General features: G+C 45.5%; 1 protein-coding gene and 1 long non-coding RNA gene across 7 annotated transcripts in view; one reads left to right on the top strand and one right to left on the bottom strand.

Annotated features, from left to right (window-relative positions):
• Positions 1–203: 203 nt before the first annotated feature.
• On the bottom strand, positions 204–27,326 carry FBP1 (fructose-bisphosphatase 1). Its single transcript, XM_045467636.1, has 7 exons — positions 27,028–27,326; positions 15,024–15,186; positions 12,637–12,729; positions 6,707–6,847; positions 3,351–3,488; positions 2,158–2,277; positions 204–533 (listed from the first exon to the last, which is right to left on the bottom strand). The coding sequence occupies exons 1-7, from the start codon at positions 27,195–27,197 to the stop codon at positions 342–344; spliced, it is 1,017 nt and encodes a 338-aa protein (XP_045323592.1). The 5' UTR covers positions 27,198–27,326; the 3' UTR covers positions 204–341.
• A 184-nt stretch (positions 27,327–27,510) lies between these two features.
• The window catches only part of LOC123592516, a 39,519-nt gene continuing 39,301 nt past the window's right edge, over positions 27,511–27,728 (top strand). For all 6 annotated transcript variants that reach the window (XR_006709815.1, XR_006709813.1, XR_006709814.1 and 3 more), the window contains exon 1: positions 27,511–27,624. This is a non-coding gene — a long non-coding RNA (uncharacterized LOC123592516). The remainder of the gene's footprint in view (positions 27,625–27,728) is intronic.

The following is a 27,728-nucleotide window of genomic DNA, read 5'->3' on the forward strand; positions in this document are numbered from 1 at the left end:
TTGTGAAGATTAAATCAGCTATCTAATTTCTATGCATTCACTGTTATTGTTATAATTATCACTACTACTATTGTTTGACACAAAGCAAGGACGACTCTTTTTTTAGAAATAGAAAGAAGATGTTTATTTCTCTCCTATCCACTCAAAACATGCCATCCATAGCATTACTAAGATAGTAAGGCAGCACCAAGCACTACACAGCATTTGACAGTGAAAATATGCATGCTTTTTATTTCTGCTGTTTAGGAATGTATCATGCTCAGTCAGAAAGGGGTAGCACCGTGTGGGATAAAAGGTCCAGGTAAATGGCACTTCTTTCTGGTGTGGGCAAGGTCACTTCTTCATTTGGCAGCGTGCTTCTTATAGATCTCCAGGAACTCCTTCACGTCTTCAGGCGACCCCAAGATGATTGGCGCCCTCTGGTGGATATCAGTGGGAACAATGTCCAGTACAGCTTCCTTGCCAGTGGTAGCCAATCCTCCAGCCTTCTCCATGACGTAGGCCATTGGGTTACATTCATATAGCAGTCTCAACTGAAAAAAAAGAGCCAAGAGCAGCGCCCTCACACCAGAAAATATTACATAGAAAAGGGATTCGTTCTATACCAAACTAATACAGAGCTAGTGGGAGTTTCCAAGGTAACATGTAACTCTCCCTTTCCTTCTATGAGGTTGTAATAGCCCCTACCCCCAAGGCTGCCTCTAAGACCAAATGGTTAACTTAACCATTTGGTTAAATTAAGCCATTCATCAAGCCAGAGCCAGAGCCAGCAATAGATGGCCTGATGCAAATGGGAGACAGACCACCTGGACTCAGGACTGAATGACATTTTGGCAGAACTGATGGTTCCCTTCTCTTTATAGCACGGAAACTGGACCTAATGAGTGACTCGGTGTGTGTTTTGGATGGAGCTTTGCCTATTCTAAAAGCATTAAACATCCATGGTAGTGTCTGGCTGCAGACATCTGGAAAGCAGACTGGCTCCTCCAAACAGTATGATATTGTTTGCAACGCTGTGCACGTTCCTTTTACAATTCTCCAAAGGCTTCAGGGTTGGGATTTAGTATGTTATACATCTTGGCATTTACTTTTAAATATTAACTTTTTTATTGTGTTCATTTTCATGCAGTCTGCCTATTGAGCAGACAGCTTTTTGCAGGTGTTTCCTGACTCTATTTCCATACAGGTGTCATGGCCAGAGTTGCAAAATTGAGGGGGAAAAAAGGAGGCACCTCAATATCTGTGTTCAGAAACAATTTTTTGAGGCATTAAAGAAAAGTGCTATGGAGCAGGCTAATCACACAGGCTGAGATGCCTGACGTGGCTGTGGCAAGGGCGCTGTTTTAAGCAAATAAGAATGCCTTCAGCAAACTGGACACCACCAGCTGTAAACAGAGATCTGAACATATCTGGAACATATACACTTCTAACTATCTTAAAGGGATTATTGTTCCCATTCCTTCTCTTGCATTAAAAAAAAAAAAAAGACAGTCTGTCTATCGGGGAAAACAAAGGGACAATACTTGGGAAGGAAACACACTGTCACTGTGTAGAAGAAAAGCGGGGCATCCCTCAGCCAGTGTTAAGCAAGCACAGCTCACCCCATGGCTTTGGGACTCTGCGGGCATTAGACCAGTGCAGTCAGTGGTAACAGCTTCCCTGAAAGCTCTAGGTTTCCCCAGAGTCTTTCTTTCCCTAGGAAGGTTTCATTTTCCAAGCAGCCAATGTCAGCTCATTAGTTATTTCTATTTTATGCCTCTTGAAAGCAATCAAAGGAAACCTTTACTTGGATACATATTCGATTTTTCTGCCTTGGCAATGAAGCTGAACTGTTTCATTTCACATTATGAATGGCATTCATTTTTCCCAGGCCAAACCACGCACCCACTGGAAGCACCCGTCCTCACCATAACACTATTACTTATCTTTAGCAATGGAAGGGCTCTCAAGAGACCATTTTGAGCTGATATCACCTGGCTTTAATGAGGACAACCTTTAATCTAGGAAAGAAGATGCCACACATATCCTCAGCATCCTACTGCAGAGCACAATGGCAATATAATAGCTACTGTCATCTTTCTTTCTTCCGAAGTCAAATTCCCTGGGCTGCAAAGGAACTCCACTGCCTCTCAATCACCTTTCGGGGGATTTGTTTACCTTTCCATTGGGGCTCTTCTTGTTAGCTGGGTACAGAAAGATCCCTCCATAGACCAGGGTGCGGTGGACATCAGCCACCATGGAGCCCACATACCTGGCACCATAGGGCGCTGTGTTGTCCTGCAAGGTTAAGATTAACAATAATTAGGGATGCCGCAAAGAAAATGAGTTCTGTGTCCTCTATGCTCATCTGATTCAATAGTCATTTAATGAACACCTACGAGGCGCATATTTGGGGCTGTGATAGGAAGTGTGACGAATATCCTGTTCCCAAGGAGCAGAAACAAATAGCCCCATTCTTACACAACTCACAATAGGTCAAATAACCTGCAGAAGCCCCAACCGGGGATGGGTTGATTCTGGTTATGAGGTTGGGACGGCCATCACAAAATCATACGTTTTACCGGGACATTGCAGGCTGAGAAGGATTTTGCCAAGCTAAGGCAAGGGGGGAGGGGGAAGGGAACCGCCCAAGCAAAGTATGGCAACACAAAGAAGGCAAATGCAAATGCTGTCCACCAGGGGCCTGGGGAGGACCCTGGTGCAGTGCGTGTGTGCAGGCTTCAGGGGTGGGAGGGGAATCCAGGGTAAGGTGGAAAGAGAGATAGTAAAGCTGGAAAGAGAGCCTGGGGCCAGCTCTCAGGCCCTGAATGCCAAACAGTATCTGGGCTTCCTCCTCAGTGGCATTTAAGTAGGAGTATGACAAAACTGGATATTCCTGCATAGAACCAGCTCTATAAACAGCCATTCCTTCTCTTTGTATTTGGTAATTTGTAACCTCTTCAGAAAGATGCCAAGATGGACACTCTTAATCTTGAGATGGTGGATAGAAATCCATTGGACACCACAAGGCGGGCACCTGGGTACGAGAACCACATTCTGTGCCATCTGAGATCAGGGACTACAGAAGTGAAATGTTTTACTGCCATGAACGAACTCATTCATCCGGCGACTTTATTATCCTAATTTTCTTCTGCCAAGAGAAAGTAGCAAAGGCTGACACGGACCCTCGGACTTTGACTTCTGAGGGCAGGGGTTCCAGTGCCCAGGACTAGGTGGGAATTTCATCATGGGGTCAGTGCACAGTGGAATCCAAGGCCCTGTGATCCCTGCCACCTTTAGCCTCCAGGCTAAATCATGAACCAACAGATCTGTGCATAACTCACGGGCCCTTGCCCAGAGCCCTCACTTACCGGGGGGAACTTCTTCCTCTGGACATACTCAGTGACAGCAGGGTCGAATTCCTTGGCATAGCCCTCATTGAGGCTGAAGATATTTCCTTTCTTTTTGATTTTCACATCCCTGTCCACCAAAATGAACTCTCCAATGGCCTGGAAACAGGAAGGAGAGGGAGAGGTGATGAGCTGCCTCCTCCAGGCCTGTGTGAGGGCTGGGCTGGGCTGGGCTGGGCTGGGGGTCCTGAGGCTGGGGGGCACAGGATGCTTCTCCTGGAGCTGGGACACTATGTCCCCAGCCTGCCACTTCAGTAATGGCGAACAGGACAAGGGAAGAGTCAGTGGGCGAAAAGGAAAGAAGAGAAGAGGCTGCCGCAGATGTTGTTAGGGGATCAAAATTTTTGGGTTTGCTTTTAAATGGTTTCAGTAAGACGAGAGAAACCATACAAAAACAGGGAGGGCAGAAATAGGTAAAACAGCAGCAAAACCTGAGGGAGATTGAGAATTGTGTGTCCACTCATATGTGGAATTTAAGACACAAAACAAATGAGCAAAGGAAAAAAGAAGAGAGAGAGAAAGACAAACCAAGAACCAAACTCTTAACTACAAAGAACAAACTGATGGTTACCAGAGGGGAGGTCAGTGAGGAGATGGGGTCTGCAAAGTGTTTCTCAGAACACAGCCCTGCCACCAAGTCCCAGTGCTGAGTTGATGCCTTTAGGGCTGAGGTACTTTAGAGGAGATGACAATCTGGAAGGAAAGTGTCACCTAACTCCTACTGCTCTGGACTGAGGGTTGTTTGGGGCTCCTACATATCCTGAGAAGAGGGCGCTTGAAGACCTGTCCTGTGGGGAGGGGGCTGTTCCATGGAGGTGAGAGGGAAGAAAGGAGGTATCAATACACCTGTCTCCAGCCGTTTACCTCCCCCCCAGCAGAGAGTGTTTCCTGCAGACAGGGAGTGTGTCTGACCTAGAAAGAGAGGAATAGAAGGAGGGAGGAAAGACAGAATGGAAGGAGAACAGGAAGGATGAGGAAAAGGAGAAAAAGAGACTGGAATTAACAGTGGTCATTGGAAGGCTTCATTGTGAGTGTTTCTTCTTTTTTCCTTTTATGCTTTTTTTTCCCCAAAAATTCTGACCACAGTTATGTAGAAACATTCTTTTATAATCAGAAAAGTAAATAAATAAATAACTATATTTAGAAAAGAATTCTTGAGGGGCGCCTGGGTGACTCAGTCAGTGAGTGACTGGCTCTTGATCTCAACTCAGGTCAGGATCTCATGTTCATGGGATTGAGCCCCAATTGGGCTCTGCATAGAGAGCACAGAGCCTATTTAGGATTCTTTCCCCCTCTCTCTCTGCCCTTCCCCCTCCCTCCCTCCCTCCCTCTCTCTCTCTCTCTCTCTCAAAATAAATAAACATTTTTTTAAAGCATTTTAAAAAAGAAAGAAAAAAAGTCTTGAAAACAAATCCATCACACAACAGGTGCTGAGAGCTCATGAAGCCATGCTTCCAGATGCCCTGCCCTGGTACCTGGCCAGAGCATGCGAGACATGAAGGAGTAAAGTCTCTTGCAAGTGCAGACAAGAGACTAAAAAGCCTTCTGAAAGTTAAAGCCTGCTGGAAACGCAGAGAGAGCTGTCTCAGTATTTTTAGCAGAAACCATCAGCCAAAATGAAAAGAAAGCGCTAAGGGGGTCCGAGGTTCGCCCCGCAGGCACCAGAGAGCAGTGGGTTAATCAGATGGTGTCCCCAGCAGGGGACCATTACAGCAGGCATGCACTATTCTTCCAGACACCGAGGGGCCATTAGGTCTCAGGATGGCAAAAGACTATCAAATACACAGAAACTTACTCCCAGAGACACGGGTCTACGATCTGGAAACAAGAAAAGATTTCATTTTTTCTACACGTCCACCAACTCAAAGGTAACAGAGAAGTCACCAGAAGAATGTCTGGGGGAAGCAGTACATCTTTGGCAAAACAGTAAATCTGCAAACATCAGTGATTCCAGAAACTGTCCACTGGGCTCCCGGTGAACTTTGCTCTGGTTCTGCCACTATTTTCCCCTGAGGTCACCTCATTTGGAGGCTTAATCTGGTATTGTTCCCTTAGCCTTGTTTATCTATTAAGCACCGGTTCTTCCAAGGAGGCAAAGTCCAGTTGTGCAAGATTGTAGGGGGCCAAGGCAGCCTACGTTCTCATTTATACCATCTGCCATGCACAGAGTCCAGGGCCTCACCAGGAACAAACTGTCTCCCGCCAGGTGCCAGCCAGGCATCTATACCTTGTGTTCAGTGCGTCAACCAAAAGCACCAAATAGATGAAGTTTCATTACTGTCATAGGAGGACTCGTCAAAAACTAAAAGGTATTTATAAGCCCAGTTCTTTTCCCTTTGGGGCACTGTATCGAATGCACAATGAACGTGCCGACCTACTGAATTCTACATTCAACAGGTTTTAAGTGGGCCAGATATTTAAAAAGATTTCTTTCCCCAATTCATCTGCTTTGTTGAAACCGTCATCTACCTGAATAAAGAGATAATTCCAATTAACAGGCATGTGGAAGGAATTACCAACAAATTAAAACTGTTAATATTTTCATGGCACCCTGGACTCCTCTTTGTAAGGTAGCTTTTCTCTATAAGGTGGCAGGAGGAATTATCTTCATTGCCTTCTTTAAGCTCTCTTCCTTGAGTTTTTCAAAGCCTTATCAAAACTTCAAGGGTTCACAGAAGGTGTGCATGCATGAGCACAACATCAAATGAATTAGGTAGCTATTTTTGAAGAAATGTAAGCCACTGCATTGGGACACCCATTCACCTCTGCAAAACAAGCTAGTTAACGGAGATACTGAGTGGCAAACAGACCATCTACAGGCCCTATCTGGCCCATAAATGTGTTTTAGTTGGCTAGCACATACATTTTTTAAATCCAGTGTTTCTTGAAACATTGGAAGCCTTGGCAAGACTGGGCCCCTATTCCCAAATAGTAACAATTGCTAGACCTCTCCAGCTAGCTTTCCCCATTCCCCACCATTGCCCCAGTCTTCCTTCCCCAGCACACTGCATTCACTTACGTGGCCTGCCTGGACTTGGTGGACATTTGAATCCATTTGGTAATGTCTGTTCTAAAGAATTAATCTTGGAACAAAGTCCCCCACTTATGCTCTGGACAAATATTTCTCACCTCAGTAGGCTTCTCACGATATACACAGTGCCCCTCCATCTCCCTCACTCTTTCCCCACTCCATTGTCTCTGCCCCACTGTGGGCCTCATTTCCCACCTCTACATACCCCCCCCCTTCACCCTCCCACACAAATAACAGACATTTGCAGTCACCAGCCAAGCACCTAACTTCACACAGTGTCTCTCACCGGGTCCAGCATGAAGCAGTTGACGCCATTCGCCATGGCCAGGACCAACATGGTGGCACTGCCATACAGGGCGTAGCCGGCAGCCACCAGTTTCCTGCCTGGCTGCAAAGCGTCCTTCTCAGAAGGCTCATCAGCTGAACTCTGGGATAAGAAAGAAAACACAACATGTTTTTGTTTTATGTTTCCTTTTTCCAGTTCAATCATTAGCAAGATGCATTATCAAGGTACTCTCCTAATACAACAGGGCATCTTCCTAGAAGGGCCTTCCTCCACACATCAGTAATATCCTGATTACATTACCACAGCAGCCTTCCCCCCATACTGCAGATTTCCTGCATCTGGATCCTTCTTTCCAGTCAGGGGCCTCCTCCAATTTTACTAATTTGATATTCCCTCATTTCTCCATTATCACTTTCGAAAAAGAGCATGCCTCCTTGCCAGCTCCCACTAATTTAATCTTATTACAGGCATCAATGTCTTTCACCTGCCTACTCCATCTTTATTTAAACATATTAAGGCTGGGCTGCAGGACTGTTAGTCTGGCGAGGAAATCAATTTTGTGGGCTTTGGCCAGTTGCTGCGCGTGCCTTAGTGGGCAGTGTGGCCTATTGCCTCACACACCCAAGCAATTCTCAGAAATACGGGAATTTAGAAGATCTCTCCAGAGTCATTCCAGGATAGGGCAGTTGCTTTCCATTTTGTTGACCACATCCCACAGTAAAAAAATACACTCACACCACAAACCAGTACCAACACACGTGCACATGCACACACAACTACACAAATTTAATAAAGCAATACTCACACTTAGAACATTACATGTACCCTAATCTTTTCATTTTTCATTAAAAATATAGCCCACCGGGTCATGTGACCATAGTTTGATACTAAGGAAGGGGACGCCTTAAGGGGATCTTCTTTATTAACACCTGATTGGCTTCTTCAGTCCTCAAAACAGCCCCAAACAAATCTTTCAGCTCGAATACTCTCTACTTGGATTCAAACAGAATAAAAAATGAGCAATTTCTGCCAATTTCATTTATTTCTTCCCCAATCAGAGATTCCAGTAGCTGAAAATAAGTACACACATCTGTATCACAATGCCGGAGGTGGAAGTCATCCCAGCAAAAACATCCCTGGTAATTTTTCCCTGTAACTTTTGACACTGTGGCCCAGAGGCCATCTGCATCAGAATCACTCAGTACGCCTATTAAAAATGTGTATTCTGGGGGTGCAGCCTAAGCTTACTAAGCCAGACTTTCTAAGGGGGAATCTGCATTTTACTGTGCACCATACATGACTCTTGCACTGTAGTTTATAAAAAAGGAAGAGTCCAAAAGCCATTTTTTCTCCTTTTTCCCCTCATTCCCACTCCTGTGTCTAATAAATGGTTTTCACTAAGGCGGTTTGTTGGTTTTTTGGCTGGATTGGGTCATGTTATTTGATTTAGTTTGGTTTGTATTCATAGAGCAGTGCATTGCATCTAAACACAGACCAATCACGCTGTCAAGATTTTGAGTTGTTTTCCCAAACTCCAAATTTTGCCAGTGTCCAACCTGAAAAAAAGAACCAGCTTTCTTCAAAGCCAGTGACATAGGGGAGGACTCAGTCCTCCAATTTTCCTCTATCACAACTACTTAACCCTGCCAATGCAGTGAGAAATCAGGTAACAGCAATATGTAAACGAATGAGTTGATTGGGAGCCACTAACGTCTTGAAATAATCAGTTCTCCAGTAAGAAAAGTCCCTCAAAGATCCATCTCACCCGGAACCATCTGTGCCTGCCTGTGCCAACAGTGCAAGAGTAAACAGCTTTTCCTGAAATGTCGCCACCTGAAAAACTTACCCTCTGACTTCCATAGAATAAGAAATGGTCATGTTGTCTATGATCCACACACTCAGAGAAAATAATGCCATGGAATCATGGATTAGGAGGAATTCTTTCCTAGCCTAATCTTTCTAATGCATGGGTTCCCTCCTTCAAACCCCAGCAGTGAAGGCCTTTGTTCCAAGGGATCCATCACATTCCCATGCAGATGCTCATGGACCCACTGATGAGCCCTAGGCAAAATTAGAGAAAGTCTCTAGACCCTACCTTTCACTACCTATCCCAGGCCCCCACCTGCTGCAGGTATGGGTTTGTTTTACTCCACACCACTTCATGAGGAAGACATCATGGAGTCTGGAGACTTAAGGCAGTGGAAGAGAATATCAGGCAAGAGTGGAGCTATGCTATCTTGTCACTTATCTGGTCTTCCCTCAGAGGGGCAGCCAAACACTCCTTGGAAGGGCTCACAGGCATTTGAGAGTCCCCCATAACTCAGCCAATATTGTTCATTTACTATTACACTAGACAACCTAGCCTACAAAAAATAGATAAAACAAAGCCCCTGCCCTCAAGGGGTTTATAATCACTAGTGAACATGGGTAAGTTTTGCCTGGTCAGCAACCACAATCCTTCTGATAACTGCACTCACTGTTAATCTCCTTAACATACTCCTGGGCCCTCAGCTCTCAGGGGGGGCACATGACCCTGGCCTGGCCAACAAAATCATCGCATGCCTCAAGCCATAGTGATTGGTTGAGGGATGGCCAGGTGATCAAAGCCAAGCCAATCAGACCCAATGAGATGACATTCTTATTGCAATTGTTGGAAAAGAGGCTTCCATCTTCTGCTCGACTTAATTGAGAGGGATGGGTGTGAGCCTGGATTTGCTAGGCGCTGTTTTGCCACCAGAGAGGAGGAGCGCAGTAGAGATGGAGAGGACGCGTCTCCTGGTTGCATGGTCTGAGTCCTTGAGTGCAGCTGCACCTGAAGCAAATCTATCCACTGGGCTTTCTACTTATGAGAACCAATAATTTTCTTCTACTTTCCTTCCTTCCCTCCCTCACTCCCTCCCTTTTTTCATTCCGTTCTTTAGTTTGAGTTCTGATACTTTCCATTGAATGTTCACATACAAACCAAGTAATATTAATAGCTAACATTTATCAAACACTTTTTTTGTGCCAGATACTATTTTTGAGGCATTATTTTTAAGTTTCAGTACCTCCCCTTTATAGATAAGGAAACAAGAGGTACAGAGAGTTAGTTACTTTGCCCAAGGTCCTATAGAACTGGTGTCAGTGTTAGGAAGCTGCATTCCATATGGCTATTAATTAATAAGTCTCCCTGTGCTCAGTTAAAGGACTTGAATTGGATTCTGAAACTGCCCGAGCACTTGTGAAACTACATTTAGTTGTGGAGACTGGATATTTCCAAAACCATCTCATACGAAACACGTTTAGCTTAAAAACATTTTTTTTTAAAGGAAAGGAGGACGGGGCAGGGCAGGAAAGCCATTTCCAAACATGTAAAACAAAAACAACCTTATTTTCTGATGCTTTAAAAGGCCAAATGAGGGGCACCTGGGTGGCTCAGTTGGTTAAATGTCCGACTTCAGCTCAGGTCATGATCTTACAGTTGGTGAGTTCGAGCCCCCCATCAGGCTCTGGGCTGACCGCTCACATTGACAGCAGTAAATGTGTCACTTGAAGCATCAGACACATGGATGTTTACCCCCCACCCCAAGACCTCAAATGGTTTCAAAGAATCAATAAGATGTTTGAAAATTGAAATGACATAAAGGCAGGTGTCACACTCTTCTTTTCTTTTTTTTCTTTCTTTTTTTTTTTTTTTTGGCTTTTAAGAGAGCCACTTCGGGTTTATTAAGAGCATGGAGACCTGTTGTGGAGTTTTAGCATTCATCATTCAAGCTGCTGTTGCAAGCTGCTTTGATATATACATATATATATATATATATATATATATATTTTTTTTTTTTTTTTTTTTTTTTTTTTGGGTTGATAGCTAGTTTTCTGGCTCTCAGTTTTCTAGGGATTTTTTCTTTCCTTAAAAGAGTCTTTAATTAGGGTTTTGAGATAGAGACTGTGGCTGGCAAACATCAACACTCCTTTAGTTTTGGTGAAGTCATTAACCAGGAAGGAGTCTACCATCATAGGAAGAATTTTGCTAGAAACCTCTCTTGCTCTACTGTGGATTCGATACTTGATAGGTAAAAATTACCTCCCTCCATGTCTATAATAGGAATGTATGTTTTATGGTATGACTTGGAAAATAACTGAGTTGTTGCCTTTGCCTTTTTGTTATGAGCATTAGAATCCTTGGGGCGCCTGGGTGGCGCAGTCGGTTAAGCGTCCGACTTCAGCCAGGTCACGATCTCGCGGTCCGTGAGTTCGAGCCCCGCGTCAGGCTCTGGGCTGATGGCTCAGAGCCTGGAGCCTGTTTCCGATTCTGTGTCTCCCTCTCTCTCTGCCCCTCCCCCGTTCATGCTCTGTCTCTCGCTGTCCCAAAAATAAATAAACGTTGGAAAAAAAAAAAAAAAAAAAAAAGAATCCTCTATTACCCAAACTGATTTTGATGTGGATCTGCCTCTCAGCCAAGACAGAAAACCAAAATCCACACCAATGATGAAAGAAAACCATCCCACGGTGGTCCTACTTTCCATGTGTTCAAAAGGAGATTATGTGCAACACCAGACAAATCACTCTGAGAAATAAGGTGCAAACTGTGGTCCCGCCTCTCAAGCTGTGGCCTCCCTCTGTCTCCCGAACAGGAAAGCTGGGAGGAAACTCAGAGGTCAGCTGAATGAAGCTGCCTCATCCACTGAGATGAAGGAATGGGCTCAGGCTTCACAGAGGTTTTATTTCTAAAATAAACAAGAGGGGCAGAAGTCAAGATGACATACTTTAGATTTCATAATGTTTATGATGGGCAATGGGGACCCATTCTATTTTTTACCAGTCTGTGTACTTGAGTTATTACACACACACACACACACACACACACACACACACACACACACCAAAAAAGAAGGAAAGAGAGGCTCTGGAGGTAGAGTTACCCACCCAGTTCACATAAGCGAGAGACCCAGGCCAGGAGTCTGGGGCCCCATGCTGTACCAGTGTGCAGCAAACCCTCCACAGAGGGACAGAGGGTAAACATTCTAGGCTTCACCATCACAATCGCCATCACAACTACTTTACCCTGCTGGTGCAGCTCAAAATCAGCCAAGGGCAATATGTGAGCAAACGAGTTGACCATACGCCATTAAAACTTTATTTATGGACAGTGAAAACTAAATTTTATATGAATGTCATGGGTCACAAAATGTTTAGTTTTTTTTTTCAGCCATTTAAAAATGCAAAAGGGGCTAGGGTGCCTGGGTGGCTCAGTCTGTTAAGGGTCTGGTTCTTGGTTTCAGCTCAGGTCATGATCTCACAGCTTTGTGGGTTCGAGCCCCTCATGGGGCTCTGTGCTGGCAGTGCAGAGCCTGCTTGTGATTCTCTTTCCCTCTCTCGCTGCCCTTCCCCCACTCGTGCTATCTCTGTCTCTCTCAAAATAAATAAATAAACTTAAAAAATTTTTTTAAATAAAATAAAAATGCAAAGGGGCATTTTCTTCTCACAGGCCATACAAATCAGGCAATGAGCTGGATTTGGCCCCAGGGAGTCATGGTTTGCAGACTCCTGATTCAGGGTCTTGAAAGGACAATTTTGACATAACTATTACTTTATTGTTGTATATATAATTCTCAGTTCACATAGTATGATCACTGTGACAAATCTATATTGATCCTTATTTTTATTCTCATTTTCCCTCATAAAAGAAAGCAAGATATAGCTAAAAGAGAGAAATAGCTTTCTCTTCCCACCCACCTATGTTTTCCTATATTTTCTTTTAAACGACTTAATGGATCATCATCAAGACGTTAATGCTGGAAAAGTGGGAACTTGAGATACAAACCCATTTCAAGCCTCCCAGTTTCATGATATACATTCTGACAGCTTCACCCATAGAGAAATAGTACTGGGTGCTCAACCTTAACTTTTCTTTTTATCTCAACCAAGGGGCTTGACATATTACATGTTACCTTTTTGTAGATGCCAAAAATTGTTCCAATGGACACAAGGCAGTCAATATTGGAAGATCCATCGAGGGGATCAAAACAGACCACATATTTACCCTGAGCAGAGAAAAAGGAAATACAACTTTACTTTTAAAATTATAGCAAAACAACAAGAATACACTAAGGGGTTAAAACAAGGGACTCTAGGGGAAAGTTCAAGAAATGTGAGTCATTTATCCTCTGTCATGGAAGGGATAAGGTGGCATACAGAATGAAAACAACAACAAAGTATACATCCCAAAAGATCATTAGGCAAAAACACAGAATAATGGGTCTAGATGAAAATGATGAAATACAGATAAATAAGTCAAAAATTCCTACACTGTTGATACAGATGGATCATGATCTTGGTTTGAGTTTCCTGGCAGCCAGAGGAAAAAAAGAAACAAGGTTAGTCACTTATTTTTCTTTATTCATAAGGGGAAAAAACGTAACAATTCCTTAGGTGAAGCAAAGACAGAATTAAGATCTGTAAAAAATCTTCTCGTGCAGATAAATAATGATACTTGAGGTTATAGCGCACAGAGCTCTCAGTAATAGCCCTACTGTGATTCCCAAAGGGCATAACTCTCTGTGGTAGTTGGACTATCAAAATGTCACTCTTTGAACTGGATTTTCAGCGGTGTGCTGGAGCTGGTCCCTATGGGTGCCCAAGAGCTAATGGTGCACATCTCTTCCCAACTGTGCTTTCAGTGATGTCATGTTGGTAGCTTGAAATAAACTATGGGAGTATTGACACAGTTGAAATTGGCATGTGCTACACATCAGAGATTTTTTTTTTTTTAAGAGAGAGAGAGGGGCGCCTGGGTGGCTCCGTCAGTTAACCGTCCAACTTTGGCTCAGGTCATGATCTTGCAGTTTATGAGTTCAAGCCCTGCATCAGGCTCTGTGCTGACAGCTCAGAGCCTGAAGCCTGCTTCTGCTTCTGTGTCTCCCTCTCTCTCTGCCCCTCCCCTGTTCACACTCTGTCTCTCAATAATAAATAAATGTTAAAAAAAATTTTTTTTTTAAAAGAGAGAGACAGGGAGGGAGAGAGTTTACCAGTACACCACTGGGGATTTTCCACCTCCAAATCCACCACTTTAAGATGTGGTTTTTAAATGTTCTGCATCAAATTAAGAGGTTTCTCTGATTCCCTGACCTATTGCTCTTAACAAATCACCCTGGCTGATGCAGAGGAAGCTGTCATCTGGAAAACAGAAACATGCCTATTATCAAGGCATGTTACAGTCAGGGAAGTTTGAGGTAACTGATAGAGGATATTAAACACAAAATTCAATCCACATGCCTAAAACTGCCAAGTACCTTGAGAAGCCCAGCAGAGAAAAACATGAACTTTGAATCTGACATGAAGTGGTATTTTAGGAATGATGTAAAACAAGTTAATCCGATATGGCTTCCCACCCCTCTTATAAAGGTCAAAACTGGGTAGCAGGCAACCTCTTTAAATTAATCCTCCAATTGCTTTTTTCTAATGCTACTCCTTCCTGTCCCCAGTTCATCTCAAACAGGGAAAGGCAGAAAGCCCATGTAAGTGCACATCACATCTCAAAAGGTTTTTTTCAAATCATGATTGCTGTTCTTCAAAAACTGGCTATACTCTTTCATTCACTTCTTCAACAACAATTTATTGTTGAGCCCCTACAAGCTGCCAGGCAAGATGCTGGGATACATAAAGAATATAACCCATCAATGCCTTCAAGAAACAATCAAATCAATGGGATCCAAATAGATTATAATGCATATATCAGTGATAGGAATTGAAAGCAGTTTTTTTTAAGTGTATTTATTTTGAGACAGAGTGCACAAGTGGGAGAAGGGCAGAGAGAGAGAGAGAATCCCAAGCAGGCCCCATGCTGTCAGCATGGAGCCCCACACAGGGCTTGATCCCACAAACCGTGAGATCATGACCTAAGCTGAAATCAAGAGTCAGACACTTAACTGACTGAGCCACCCAGGCGACCTGAGCAGTTTAAATTGGCAAGAAAGGTGAGTGTGAAGGTTGGCTATTTGGTGGGTGGAGATGAAGCGAAAGAGGTAGTTAACAGAAGCCAGACTTTGAAGAGCCTTGAACATGACAACAAAAATTTAGGGTTGGGGATGAGTAGGAGTACATAAGAGTCTCTCCAATGTATGAGTTCAGTGGTGGGGTGATATTGGCATGAACTATGGTGTAGACAGTAAATTTCAGATACAGAAGTGAGGTGCAGTCTGTGAATGATGACTGATGGTTTGAGAAGAAGATAGGATGATTCCTAGGAATCCAGCTTGGCTGAACAAGTGGAGCCATTTATAAAGCTAGGAAGAAAATGGTTACATTGAACCCCTCAACAGTAGAAATGCAGACCCACCCTTTTTTCGGGCTCTACTATAATGGCATGCTTATCTTCTTCTGACACAAGAACACAGGTGGCAAAGGATGACTTTAACATGTTAATAACCAGGTCATTGGAGAGGACATCCAGCTTCTTCACTTGGTCACCTGTCACGTTGGTAGAGCCAGCAATTCCATAGCTAGAGGAAAGAAAAGCCACAAAAATATAAGCCATGACCACCAGAATATGCTAATGCACCTATAAACCCATTGGAAATGGGTATTAGTAGCATTTAGAAGACAGGAAGGAAGACACATGGTTTGGGAGAAAAAAAAAACAGAAAAAACAAGAACGGTCATCTCCCTGGATTATTCATCTGTCCAGTACCTATCAAGTTTCCCAGCACACGTTTGTGGTTACATACATGTTTCTCAACCGTTTTTTAATGGCCCCTAAGAAGGCTTTTTAGCTTTTTTTCCTAATCACACTCCTCCATGAAATTTTAATTTGAATACTACAAATATAGTGTGTATCTGTGCTTTATATATTAAAAAGACTGATCTTTCTCACTTCCCCCCGAAACCAATCTTTACCTCCCAGAAGCACAGGTTTAATGCAGAATGAATCTGCTGAGAGGTGCAGCAGGCAAGGGAAACTTCGGGGGGGGGGGGGGGGAGGGGAGGGGCGGGGAGCCTTAGATATGAGCAAAGACAAGGGATGCTATGATTTTAGAGCTGTAAAGGTCCTGAAAGAAAATATTGGCTGGTCGCATCACCTCATTTTATAGAGAAGGAAGCTCACACCCAGACAGCAACAGGCTTGTCTGAACCAGAGAAGCAGAGCAGAGGTGAGAAGCTGCAGGAAGTGGAAAATCTGGAGTTGCTACTTTATTTTCAAGGTACCTGTAAGTCAGTAATTACAGAATTCCAGAAGCGGAGTGGCTTGTGCAAAATGCAGCCTAGTTTGCTAGAATGTAGTAAGAGGCAGGTTGTTCTAGCCCGGTGTTGAGCAGGAACACTGAGAAGAGGGAAACGTTTTGGAGAAAATGCACAGTCCAAGAGAAGAGATTGCATGTGGGGAGGACAAGTAGGAGTGTTGAAGACACCGCCAAACAGCTGAGAGTGGGTGACAAGGGGCACAGTGGCGGCCCTCGCTGAGGCTGCCAGGAGCACTTGCCTGGGAACCGGTGGTCCCAGGAGCCGCTGCTTCAACTCCTGCAAATTTGTTTTCTCTAAACAGAACTCACATGTCTCTGGCTGGACAGACAAACCTGAGCCAACACTGGGAACCGTGCCACCCAAAACACCTGGCCTGGCCTGACCTGGCCTGACCGTCTCCAGAAGGTAACTCCGGCTTCCCAGCAAGCCCACCATTAGTGCCGCCTCAATGTCATTCACCTGCCCACCTGGGGATGGTGTCTCATCCCACCAGCCCTCTGCCCACTGCCACCCTTCCCACTGTGTCACTCCTTGTTCATGAGTCAAAGACCGAGGGATCTGTCAGACCCACAGCTGTAGCCCGTGGTCCAGGCGTTGGGTCCTCTCCCCACATAATCTTTCTCTCACCTCAACGGTGAGGCCGATGCTGCTGGAGAAAGAAGGCAGCCAGATTCTGGGTGGAACGACAGGGGCTTGGCAGGGCCACCAACCCAAATACACCTCCCTCCCTAGCCCCACTGGCCCTCACTGCTGCTCCTTCTAAAGTCACTATGAATTCAGGCAGGCAAACAGGCTGTGGAAAGGAACCTGAGCTCTCTAACAGAGACCCAGCTCACACCTCACCTCTGCAAGTCGCTTTCCTCTCTGTGCCTCCTTTGGTGCGTGAGCCCACTGAGGGCAGTGATACCTTGTGCAGTGCTAGAGGATTCCATGAGATGAGGCACGCAAAGGGCTTAGCACAGCCTTTGGCATGTAGTAGTAAGAAAAAATGTTAATTATCTTGGTTGCTCTCTCAAGGGAGCCCTCATTAGGGATCTGCACCTGCTGAGGGAGGGGAAGCAGGGGTTTCGGAGAGCCCCCAGGCTTCATCCCCCATCATGTTAGCACGGATGGTTTATCCTTCACTCCTGTGAGGAGGACGACAGGGGTATGTTTTCCTCCATTGTGTCCTGGCTTCCAGCACATAGTAGGCCCTCAATAAACACTTGCCGCATGAATGAATGGCATACACCCAGGAGAGCAGAAACCTGAGCCTGAAGGAATGAGTATAGGAGCAATGGACTTTCAAGGTCATTCCACGCCTTAGAATGCTGGGGAAAGCCACTGGCACGGTCTCCAGAGGGGCAGGTCTATGGGGACAGCTCCACAGAGGCCTGGAAGCCTGGGGCAGAGGGACGAGGCACCTGAGGTAAGCATGGGAAAGGCCTATTTCACACTTCAGCCTATGTTCCACCTGCTCAGGTACCGTGTCCAGCAGTATGGGGGAAGAAGAGTCAGACTCCAAGGCTTCCTAGAGGCTCATGTGAGTGTCCATTCATTTCACAATATTTATCACGCCCCCAGGAGATGTTCTGAGTGCTGGGGGTACAGTGTGGAGCAAGACAGATGAGACCACTGCCCTCATAGAGCTTATATTCAAGTGAGTGAGACAAACAAGAAACAGTAAGTGCTCTGGAATGGTCAAGACCACCAGCCTGGTTCCTCACTGCTGCCCCGAGTGTTAAGCTCCCGCTCTGGGTCACAGCGGGTGGCACCACCTCTCTGTAATGGGTGTCAGGTGCGCCATATAACACTCTGGGGACACGTGCTACACCTGGCACTGAAATGTCCATGTTCCCTGCCAAACCAGTGCAGGTAACTGGCCACCTCTCTGGCTCCAACTCCCTGCAAGGTTGGGTGGTTACCTTTCCCTTTCTCCTCTTTACGCCATTGAGGGTCCCTCCTCTGTTCTAATGAGAAGGACCCTTTCCCAACTATCCTCCAGTTGCTTGTGAAACATGAAAACAAAATATATGGAGATATAATGTTCTAGGCCCCTCAAACTCAAAATTCAGGTACTTTACAACTTTCTTAGGTCATCTCGTGGCAGGGTTTCCCCTGGTGACGCCTGGTGTTTAAGAAAGTCTTTTATAAAGGCATAGGAAAGTGATTCTGAGGTAGAATCAGGGTTCAGGAGAATGAGTTCCCAGACTGCCACGTTGATAGTAATTACAACCAAGTTCATATCCTATCACTGGGTGTTCTTTGCGTTTTGTCTTAGCACACAAAGTTACCCTGACTCGTGTTTGTCCCATGCATTATTCCGCTCAGGGATGGTAAGCCAGGCAGGACAAATGCTCAGTCGGGCTTCTCCCCAACACACCACAGGAGGGGCCCTCAGAAGAGCTGCAAGATGTCCCTGAGGGAACACATTTCCACAGCCCAGTGAAAAGCCAGAAGCATGCAGGGCTCCTGCAACTCTGACAGAGGAGAAACGTCCTCAGAAATACCCTCAAGGAACTAATTAGCTGAACAACACATGGAGCTTATTTTCTCCCAAGTTTTCAGAAACCCTCTTGAAACAAGAAATGTCTGCCTTCTGATCAGTCATCATTCCTCAAAGGCCCCAAAGGATAGATGACAAAGAGCCTTCACTGTGTATTCCGATGGCCACAAGGAGAGAGCAGCGTCACCTGCCTTTGGGATGGACAGCAGACGTGGGCCTTGGCTTCTAGTGAGGCGGCCCATGCCTCTGCCCGGCCACTTTAACTAGGGCTTGGAAAGTGAATCAACTGTGTTCCCCAAGCCAGAATTCTAGACAGATTCCAGAAGAGCCCAGCAGAGGCCAGAAGCCTAGCCTGGTGTAGAAGCAACTTTCGTGCCAGCTGTTGTGAACAGGAGGGCACGGAACCAACTACCCTTTCACACACCACCAGGCTCTTTCTTACATCAGTTCCCAATCTGCAGTTCCCTGGGGCCAGAATCAGGCAGCAAATGAGGCTGCAAGGTTGTGGGGAAACCATAATACAACTCCGTCAAAAAAAAGCCTTCCAGAGTCCAACTATGCCTTACGATCAGTGGAGAAAGAGAATCAAGCCAAAAGGTGAAAAAATGGGTTGCCCTAAGCAAGCTGTAAACCTCTAGGCTGAGCTCCACCCTCTACCCCACCCAGAGGACTCAGTTGGGCACTGATCATGCAGAGATGGGGTCATCAGTTGTGACCGAGCTAGTCATTTGATCTGCCAACGAAGCTTTTCCTAAATGCAAGTTATATCACAGAGGGAAAGGGAACACATCATGGGCTTTAACTCCACGTGATGAGGGAGCATAAGTCAAGCTGAGGGTCAAGCACCAAGTAGCATTACCCCTGCCTTCCCCAGGCGGGATATGTGTGGCATTCCTCAGGCAATCCTGGCTGCCCAACAACAAAGGAAAGGACAGAAAACAGATGGCTGGACTGGTCAGAGTCTCCATCAGTTTACAAATCTCTTAGTCAATTACAAGAAAAAGGCAATTTTATCAATAGCCTAAATCTCCAGAAACCTATAGACTCCCTTTCCTGGAACCCCAACACCACCCTCTTCTCCATAGTGATGTGGGGGAACAAAGGAAGGAAGAAAATGGCAGATAAAATTGTATAACCTACAGCCCATTGACAGATACTTGAGGCAGGCAGAGTAAAAGTTTCTCCAGGAACTCCCTACTGGTCTCAATGTTAACACTTTGCTAGAGGGAAAAACAACCTTGGCCTGACAATAGCTAGGCCTCCAGTAATCTGTGAGTCTTTAGCATATGAAAATCTCTTTGGAAACTTCCCTTTTGACATAACCTCCCCCAGCCCCAAAGTATATAAAAAGCCACTCTTCACAGCCTTAGTGCAGTTTTCTGCCCACAGGTCCTGTCCTCATGCTTTAATAAAATCACCTTTTTTGCACCAAAGATGTCTTCAAGAATTCTTTCTTAACCGTCAGCTCCGAACCCCACCGTCACCCCAAAACCTCATCACACAGGCTAGGACTCTAGATTACTGGAGTTCAAGTCCTGGCTCTGTCACAGGCTAAGCAAGCCAAGGAAAGTCACTTAGCATCTCTAACCTTTGGTTCATCTGTAAAAATGAAAATTAAGTACATCTACTTGGTAATATATGGGGGAAGCGAGGGTCAATGAATTGATATAGGCTTAGAATAGAGCCTGGCATATATAGGTGAGTGAGCAACAATTGGTATCATTCCATTCTCATCCCTAATTTTCCTTGGAAATAAATACACCCACGCTAAGAACCAAGGTGGGTCCTGGCAAGAACACTGCACCAGAGACACCTGGGTCCAAATTCTGTCTCTCCTTCTGAGTATTTATCAAGGTGCCTCAATTTCCTGATGGATTGTTTCTGCTTCTACATTTTGTAAGGACGAGGGTTAATCCAATGCACCTGGTTCACAGCAGCCAAACGGCAGCCATGATGTTCTCAAGCAAGCCCCACAGGCGTCCACTGAGTAAATGTTAGTTGATGATGGGGGAGGGGCAACAATGACCTCTAAACCAGTTTTGCCTGCAACTTTTGAGAAGTCAGCCAGAGCAGAACTGTGTCACAGGCAACTGGCAACAAAAGAAAGTACTCAAAAGTTTGCATTTGAAGAGTCTTAATGGGGATAGTATTGCATTTGAAATACCTTCAAATGCACTCCATTTTTATTCAAATTGTTGGCCTTGCAGTCTAAGTAATTCAAGGGTGGGAAGCATCCTGTCAGGGTTTGAGTCCTTGTGAATTGTTCCTTTTTAAAGGCCTAGACACATAAGAGTTCTTTTTGGAGGTTGGGGAACAAAAATCAACTTGAAAAGTATCTGCTTTCACTTGCACTGTAAACCTCCCTGAAAATTTGAAAAAGCTACATTGCTTTAATTCATATAATAGGGAACTCCTTAAAAGGATAGGCTAAATTTGGCCAGTATTTTAAAAGCCTTAGACATTTGGATTAAATATTAGCATTGTGTTTCAAATTTGCACATGACTTCTAGAATGGATGTGCCATTTCGCAGCCATAAAGTTTGTGATTTATGATGATCAGGGGAAAGCCACCTTTAGCAACATTTCTGTAGCACAGCCCAAGAGACCAGGATTGGAGCCAACACCCCTCTCAGGGAAGAACTCTCCAGAGCATTTCTTCCTGACGTCAACAGGACAGCAGACAGCAAGCAAAAGAACCAAATGAAAGAGCTCATTTTCAGAACACCCACCTGAAGAGAAAGGAAGACAGATTACTATTTACTCCTTATCACTGCAGTGGAACGTAATAAGACCTGTTATTGATTGATTCTGAGGTAAATGACCAACTGTTCACCCACACAGGGATATCCAAGGGTCACGTCGGAAGTTTGTTGAAAGGGCGCCTGAGTGGCTCAGTCGGTTAACTGACTTCGGTTCAGGTCATGATCTCGGGGTCTGTGAGTTCAAGCCCCACATCAAGCTCTGTGCTGACAGCTTGGAGCCTGGAGCCTGCTTGGGATTCTGTGTCTCCTCTTTCTCTCTCCGCCCCTCCCCCCCTCCTCAAAAATAAACATTACAAAAAAAAAAAAAACTTTGACACAAATGCTTAGAGCAAAAAAAAGAAAAAGAAAAAGAAATTCGTTGAAGAAGAGATGCCAACCAGAACAGCGTTCAAAAGTCGCAAACCCCAACCTTCGCTTGTGTTCCTGCCAGTCAAAAGCAGACAAATAGGATTCCCTGTGACTGGCTGTGCTTCTCGTATGGAAAGGAAGTTACAGTTCACTCTCTGGTAATAAGGAGAAGATAATTTAAGAAATATAAAATAAATCTGATAAAGTTTGAAAAATTCAATATCATAAACTCTGCAAATTTGAAAATAAACATGTTAACTGATCTGTAATTCCAAAATTAAAACTGAAGTTCCTTATTATTTTTTTCCATCAAACAACCAAGAGAACCCCATATATAAAAGCAACTTTTATGGGGCACCTGGGTAGCTCAGTTGGTTGAGCGTCCAACTTTGGCTCAGGTCATGATCTCAGGGTTTGTGGGTTCGAGGCCTGCATCAGGCTCTGTGCTGCCAGCTCAGAGCCTGGAGCCTGCTTTGGGTTCTGTGTCTCCCTCTCTCTGCCCCTCCCCCACTCGTACTCTGTATCTCTTTCTCTCAAAAATAAAAACATTAAAAAAAAATTTTTTTAAGTGCTATTGGGGCACCTGGGTGGCTCACTCGGTTAAGTGTACGGCTTTGGCTCAGGTCATGATCTCACAGTTTGTGGGCTCAAGCCCCACATCGGGCTCTGTGCTGACAGCTCAGAGCCTGGAGCCTGCTTTGAAGTCTGTGTCCCTCTCTCTCTGTTCCTCTCCTGCTTGTGCTCTTTCTCTCTCTCAAAAATAAACATTGAAAAAAAATTTTTTTAAAGCAACTTTTCTGGATACCACATGAGCAGTATAGGAGGTTTCCTGTAATCGACCTGATGGTGCAACGTTGCTCTAATATATAACGTTCCATCCTGAAATACATGCCTGGGAATGTATGAGTGCACATGGGTGACTACTATGGATTGAAAGGCAAAATAGAAAGACATACCAGTTTATAACAAAAATAATAATAATCTTCAGCCTAACAAAGTAATGACGATATTGGTACCTGTTTAATGAACTCAATTCATCCTTACACAACGTTCTGAGGTTGAAGAAAAACAGTGGTCTCCATCTTGTAAGTGGGAAAACTGAGGCTCAGAGATATTCCATCAATTGCCCAAAACCTCACAGAAATTGAATAGCACAGCAGGACTCCAAGCCCAACTCCACTGCTCCCCAAAACATGCTCTGAACTCCTGCATGTTCTGTTAAATCCAGTCCTGATTTTCTTCCCCTCTTCCTCTCTGCCTCAGGGCAAAGGTGCCAAAATCCAGTGGCCAAACCGTGAGGCAGGATTTCTTGCCCTAATCCCACGCAGCCCATCCAACAGCAGGCTGAACAACACCTCCAACTGGATAGCGCTCCAACATAACAAGTTTAACGTTTCCAAAATGTTGGAATCACCTTCTCATCCATCCCCAGCCTCTAAAACCAGCTTCTGCTTTGGAATTCTGTTTTGGGGTTTTGTTTTGCTTTGTTTTTGGATGGCATGGCCCTACTCTCAATTGCTAGAACCTTCTCTTTGAGAACCTCACTGCCCTTTCTCACCCAATCCATACTCAAGACTTCCCTGGGGTCTCTCTCCACTCCCCTCCAATGCTCCAGCTCAGCTCAGTGCTTTCCTCACTCCCCACCCTCAATGGCTTTTCCCAATATTTCAGCTGCCTTCCAAGTCTAAACTTCCAGCCATATCTTCCCCAGATTAATTGCTAATCATGCCACTGACCCACTCAACAACTTGTACTCACTCTCTCCCCTTTGCATACACCCGCAAAATATATTCACCCCTGCCATTGGATGCTCCCAACACACTCAAATTTAACATCCACAAATGCCCACCACATGTGCTCCTTGCTTTAGTCAAACTAAATGAGCACATTCTCCAGAAATATCTTCCCACCACCCCTTACCTTCCCTCACACAACTGCTCACCTCAAAATGCTCTCTAGCCATCAGGACTTGGGATCATCTTTCCCTGCTCACTGCCAATGCCCATCTCAGTGCCCCACAGTCCTTTGCATCCATCCACATTGTATTTTTGGCATCTCTATGAAAGCATCTTTCAGGAACTCTATTGTGTTTTGTAACTAATTCTATAATTGTCTTACAGCATAAACTCTCTGTTGTTCTCATCCCTCAATCTCTCCTAGAATTCTGCACATTGTGGGTGTTCAATAACGTTCTGTTGAATTAAACAGAACCAGCAGATTCTTCAGGCAATGATTTGGAAACACGTACAAAGGGAAATCAACTTCATATGCCTTAAGCAAAAGCCTAAACCACTGGAGAAGCACTTTCTCCCAAAGGAGTGAAAACAAAGACAAGAGCAATCACTTCAGTTTGAACCATAAATTCATCAGATCCACTTACAGGCTGACTGTTCTCCTTGGGAGAACAGAAGGTGGGTTGCCCCTTGTATGAATGTCATTACCTTCCCTCCAGAGAATGGATGGAGGGGAGGCAGAAGCACAGAGATAAGCCTTCAAGAACAGGTTTTCTAGAAGCACAATGGCTTCTTGAGGTACAATTCTTAATTTGCATCAAAAATAAAATTAATGGGTAAGGTTTACAGTCAGATGAGCTTTAACTGACTTGGGGAAAATAAAGTCAGAGACACGTGGTATAAAGACTCCCAGCCTGGGCAACAGGTCTATGCACCTCACCCTCAGCCCTCAGCCCTCCCCTTCCCCCCCCCCGCCCCCCCCCCCCCCCGCCCTCAGGGCCCTCATCTGTACAAAGAGGGGCTAGACTAGGTGACTTCTGAGTCTTTCAAAACTCTGTGATTCTATGAATGTCTTATCAACTACAATGAAGCTGGCTACAACAGCAACTATCAGTTGAAAGAGAGAGACAGACAAAGAGAGAGAGAGAGAGAGAGAGAGAGCAAGAGATATTGCACTCCAGGCTCTACTTTTAAACTGATGTGTCCCTGGTGAGACATGACTGAGCTCTATAAACTGGCTTCTGTGAGGTTCCTGCAAATTTGCAATCATGTTGTTCCTCTGGGTACATGCCCTCCTAAGGGCAAGTCTTCAGCAGTAACAAGTTATTTGCAGGCACGGCCTTTTCATCAAAGCCTATAATGAATGTAATTTGGAGGCCTGGCTTGAGATCTTGTCTTACTGCTGCCTGCCCAACTGACCATGTCATACTGAGATAACCAAGTTCTTATTTTCCCACAGGGGTTCAGAAGTGTCCAAGTTCCTGGTCCTTCCCTGTCAACTACCCACACAACCAGGCATCAACCCCTATTCCATAGGTACAACACTGCTTGAAACAAAGACCTGTGTAATGTCCTACCATAGAGGAAGGGTTAAATAGCCCATGATACACTAAATAGCTCATGAAACACTACACAACAGGTAAAAAGAAGGAGGTGGATTTATATGTCCTGACATTGAAGGCTTTTCATTATATATGTTAAATGACGGGAGCAAACTACAGAAGAATATATTAAGTGTGATGCCATTTTGTTTGCTATATTACATATAGGCTATATACATATGTAAATACATATCCATATATAAAATTGTATGAGTATAAAGAAGTATCTGGGAAGATAACCAGTAAATTATTAATAGTTGATACCCCAAGAAATGGATATGAGATGGGTTTCACTTTTTCCCTTGTGTTCTTTTGAGTGATTTGAAGTTTTGTCAAGGAGTACAACTTATTAGGTAGCTTATAGTAATAACAGCAATATATTTTTTTCAAGTATGTTTCACGCCTGACGCAGAGCCCAATGTGGGGCATGAACTCACAACCCTGAGATCAAGACCGGAACTGAGATCAAGAGTTGAACGCTCAACGGACTGAGCCACCCAGGCGCCCCACAACAGCAATATTTTTTTTAATCTGGTATTTACAACTATCTGGTCTAAAATACACACTCTAGGGGCGCCTGGGTGGTTCAGTCAGTTAAGCGTCCGACTTTGTCTCAGGTCATGATCTCGCGGTTTGTGAGTTCGAGCCCCGCCTCGGGCTCTGTGCTGACAGCTCAGAGCCTGGAGCCTGCTTCCGATTCTGTGTCCCTGCTCATACTCTGTGTCTGTCTCAATGATAAATGAACATTAAAAAAATTTTTTTTTAATATACACTCTTATCTAGCACCCTTTTGTCCAGGTCCCTCTAAGGCTGAGGCTATTTTAAAGGTGAGAAAGATACACATCAGAGCACATCTTGGGTTTCTGAGTCTTTTGAGGATTTTGAAAGGTACTGACATGTTTTTTAAATAATACAAGAAATGCCAAGCACCCTTTTTCACAAAGCTCCCTGGTCCTCAAAGGCAAGAAAGGTGGTGAGGGCACCTATACTTGTAAATTAAATCTGAACGAAGATGTTAACTGAGTATTTCCTAAAACAAAGGCTCCTTAGAAACATATTAAGAGTGGCTCTAGGTGAAATAGTAATGGAACCACCACCTTCCTAACATACTTGTTCCAATCCCAGCAAGGCCCGTCTCTGCTTATCATCTGAATAAACGTGATCGACACTCCCCCCCTTTTTTTTAAGAATTAGCTCTGCCAACCCACTGTATGGGACCAAAGCCAGACAGCTCATTAGAAAAGGAATCCAGGTCGTCCACATTATATTTTTTCAGATCAGCTATGAGCATCATACACATTTTTACAGTATTCCTAAGTGTAGGAAACATTAGGAAGCAGTGTGGGCAGTCTGAAAACCCAGGGACATCTCAGCTAAGGCAAGGACCAATCTAAATATAAAATACCTGTGCACACCAGAGTAAACCGAAGGGTATCTGTGTTACTTACAAAAGCCTCATAAAAAGGTGCCCTTTGAATCCCATGTCCCATGATTCCTCTGCTACACACACAACATGATGTGCAGATTCTCAGCATCTGCACCACCTACCGCAGAGCTTCTTGGAAATGCAGACTCTCAGACACCCCAGACCTATAGCAGCCCTTTGCTACTCTTAGGAGCTCTGGGCATGCAGGCTTCCTCCCAGCCTACCTTGGGTTTCCTTTCTTCCTAACAGGACTTGTTTAGGGTCAAGGAGGTACTAAATCAGAAACCTGAGCTTGGGACCCCAATTCCAGAGGAAGTGAAGGAGGTCAAAGAAGACAAAGGGAAAGGAGGCACCTGCGCCAGCACTCTCCTGTAGGAGGCCCTGTTGGGTATGGTGGGCAGGCCAGGTGCTCGGCCTGGCTAGCCAGTTTCACCAGGGAGAGGCAGAGAGTGGGTGCAAAGGCAGGTTGCTCAGCCCAGAGGAGAGGGCTGCAGAATGGAGACGGCTGTGGACTGTGAGCCAGGTCCCCCCCACCTTGGGGCACCCCCAAGCTCAAGGGAGGGGAGCCAGGGCATAAGTGCAGTTGGACAGGCTTTGGGAGAAAGAGGCTACCAGGAAAAGGGAAAGAGAGAGACAGACTCCCATCTGTCAGACAGACAGGCAGGCTGGCATTAGGAGGAAGGGGACCACACATCCCCAGCGGAACAGACAGGACGCTGCTGCCCGATGGCCAGAGGCCTGACTCACAGGTGCGCAATGCCCGCTTTGCGCACAGCGGTGGAGATGGCTTTGACCGCAGTACAGAGCGAGTTGAGCAGCTGGGTCATCTCGCCTGTGCCGCGGGCCTTCCTGCCCTCTTCCATGACGAAGCGGGTCAGGGTGACGATATCCGTGTCGAAGGCCGCCCGGTCCGTCATGCTGAGGCCGGGCTGCGGCGGGCTGGGCAGCAGGTGCAGGCAGCAGGTGCGTACGGCTGGGCGCCGTGAGAGGACTGAGCAACCGCGCAGCGTGTCAGCACCACTCGGAGCGTAACTGGCCAAGGCCAGGTTCAGGCGGTGTGTCCTAGGGGAGCCTATAGACACAGATTGCCGCCTCCCGCCCCCGGGAACACCTCCGCGCCCGGGCCTCCGCCCTGCTCAGATTGCGGCTCCGCCCACGCCGACCCGCGGCTGACGTCCGGGATCCCGGCCGCAGGCTCTGCCTCCAGGCGCCGTCACCTGTCCTTCCTCCGCCGTCGCCTCACCACGCTTGCGCGCCGCCTGCCCAAGGCCTCCGACACTGCGGAGCGGGGCTCAGGGTCACCTGCACGATCTCCGCCAGTCCCCACAACGACCCTGCCACGAGGTACAGCCCTGAACACCCCTCCCCTCGTTATAAAACGGAAGTTCGGCAGGTTACCTTAGTGCTCCCTGCGGCGGGCTGGTGGGTGCGCGCTCTAGGGTACTTGC

Source organism: Leopardus geoffroyi, chromosome D4 (assembly GCF_018350155.1).
Source record: "Leopardus geoffroyi isolate Oge1 chromosome D4, O.geoffroyi_Oge1_pat1.0, whole genome shotgun sequence".
Classification (NCBI taxonomy): domain Eukaryota; kingdom Metazoa; phylum Chordata; class Mammalia; order Carnivora; family Felidae; genus Leopardus; species Leopardus geoffroyi.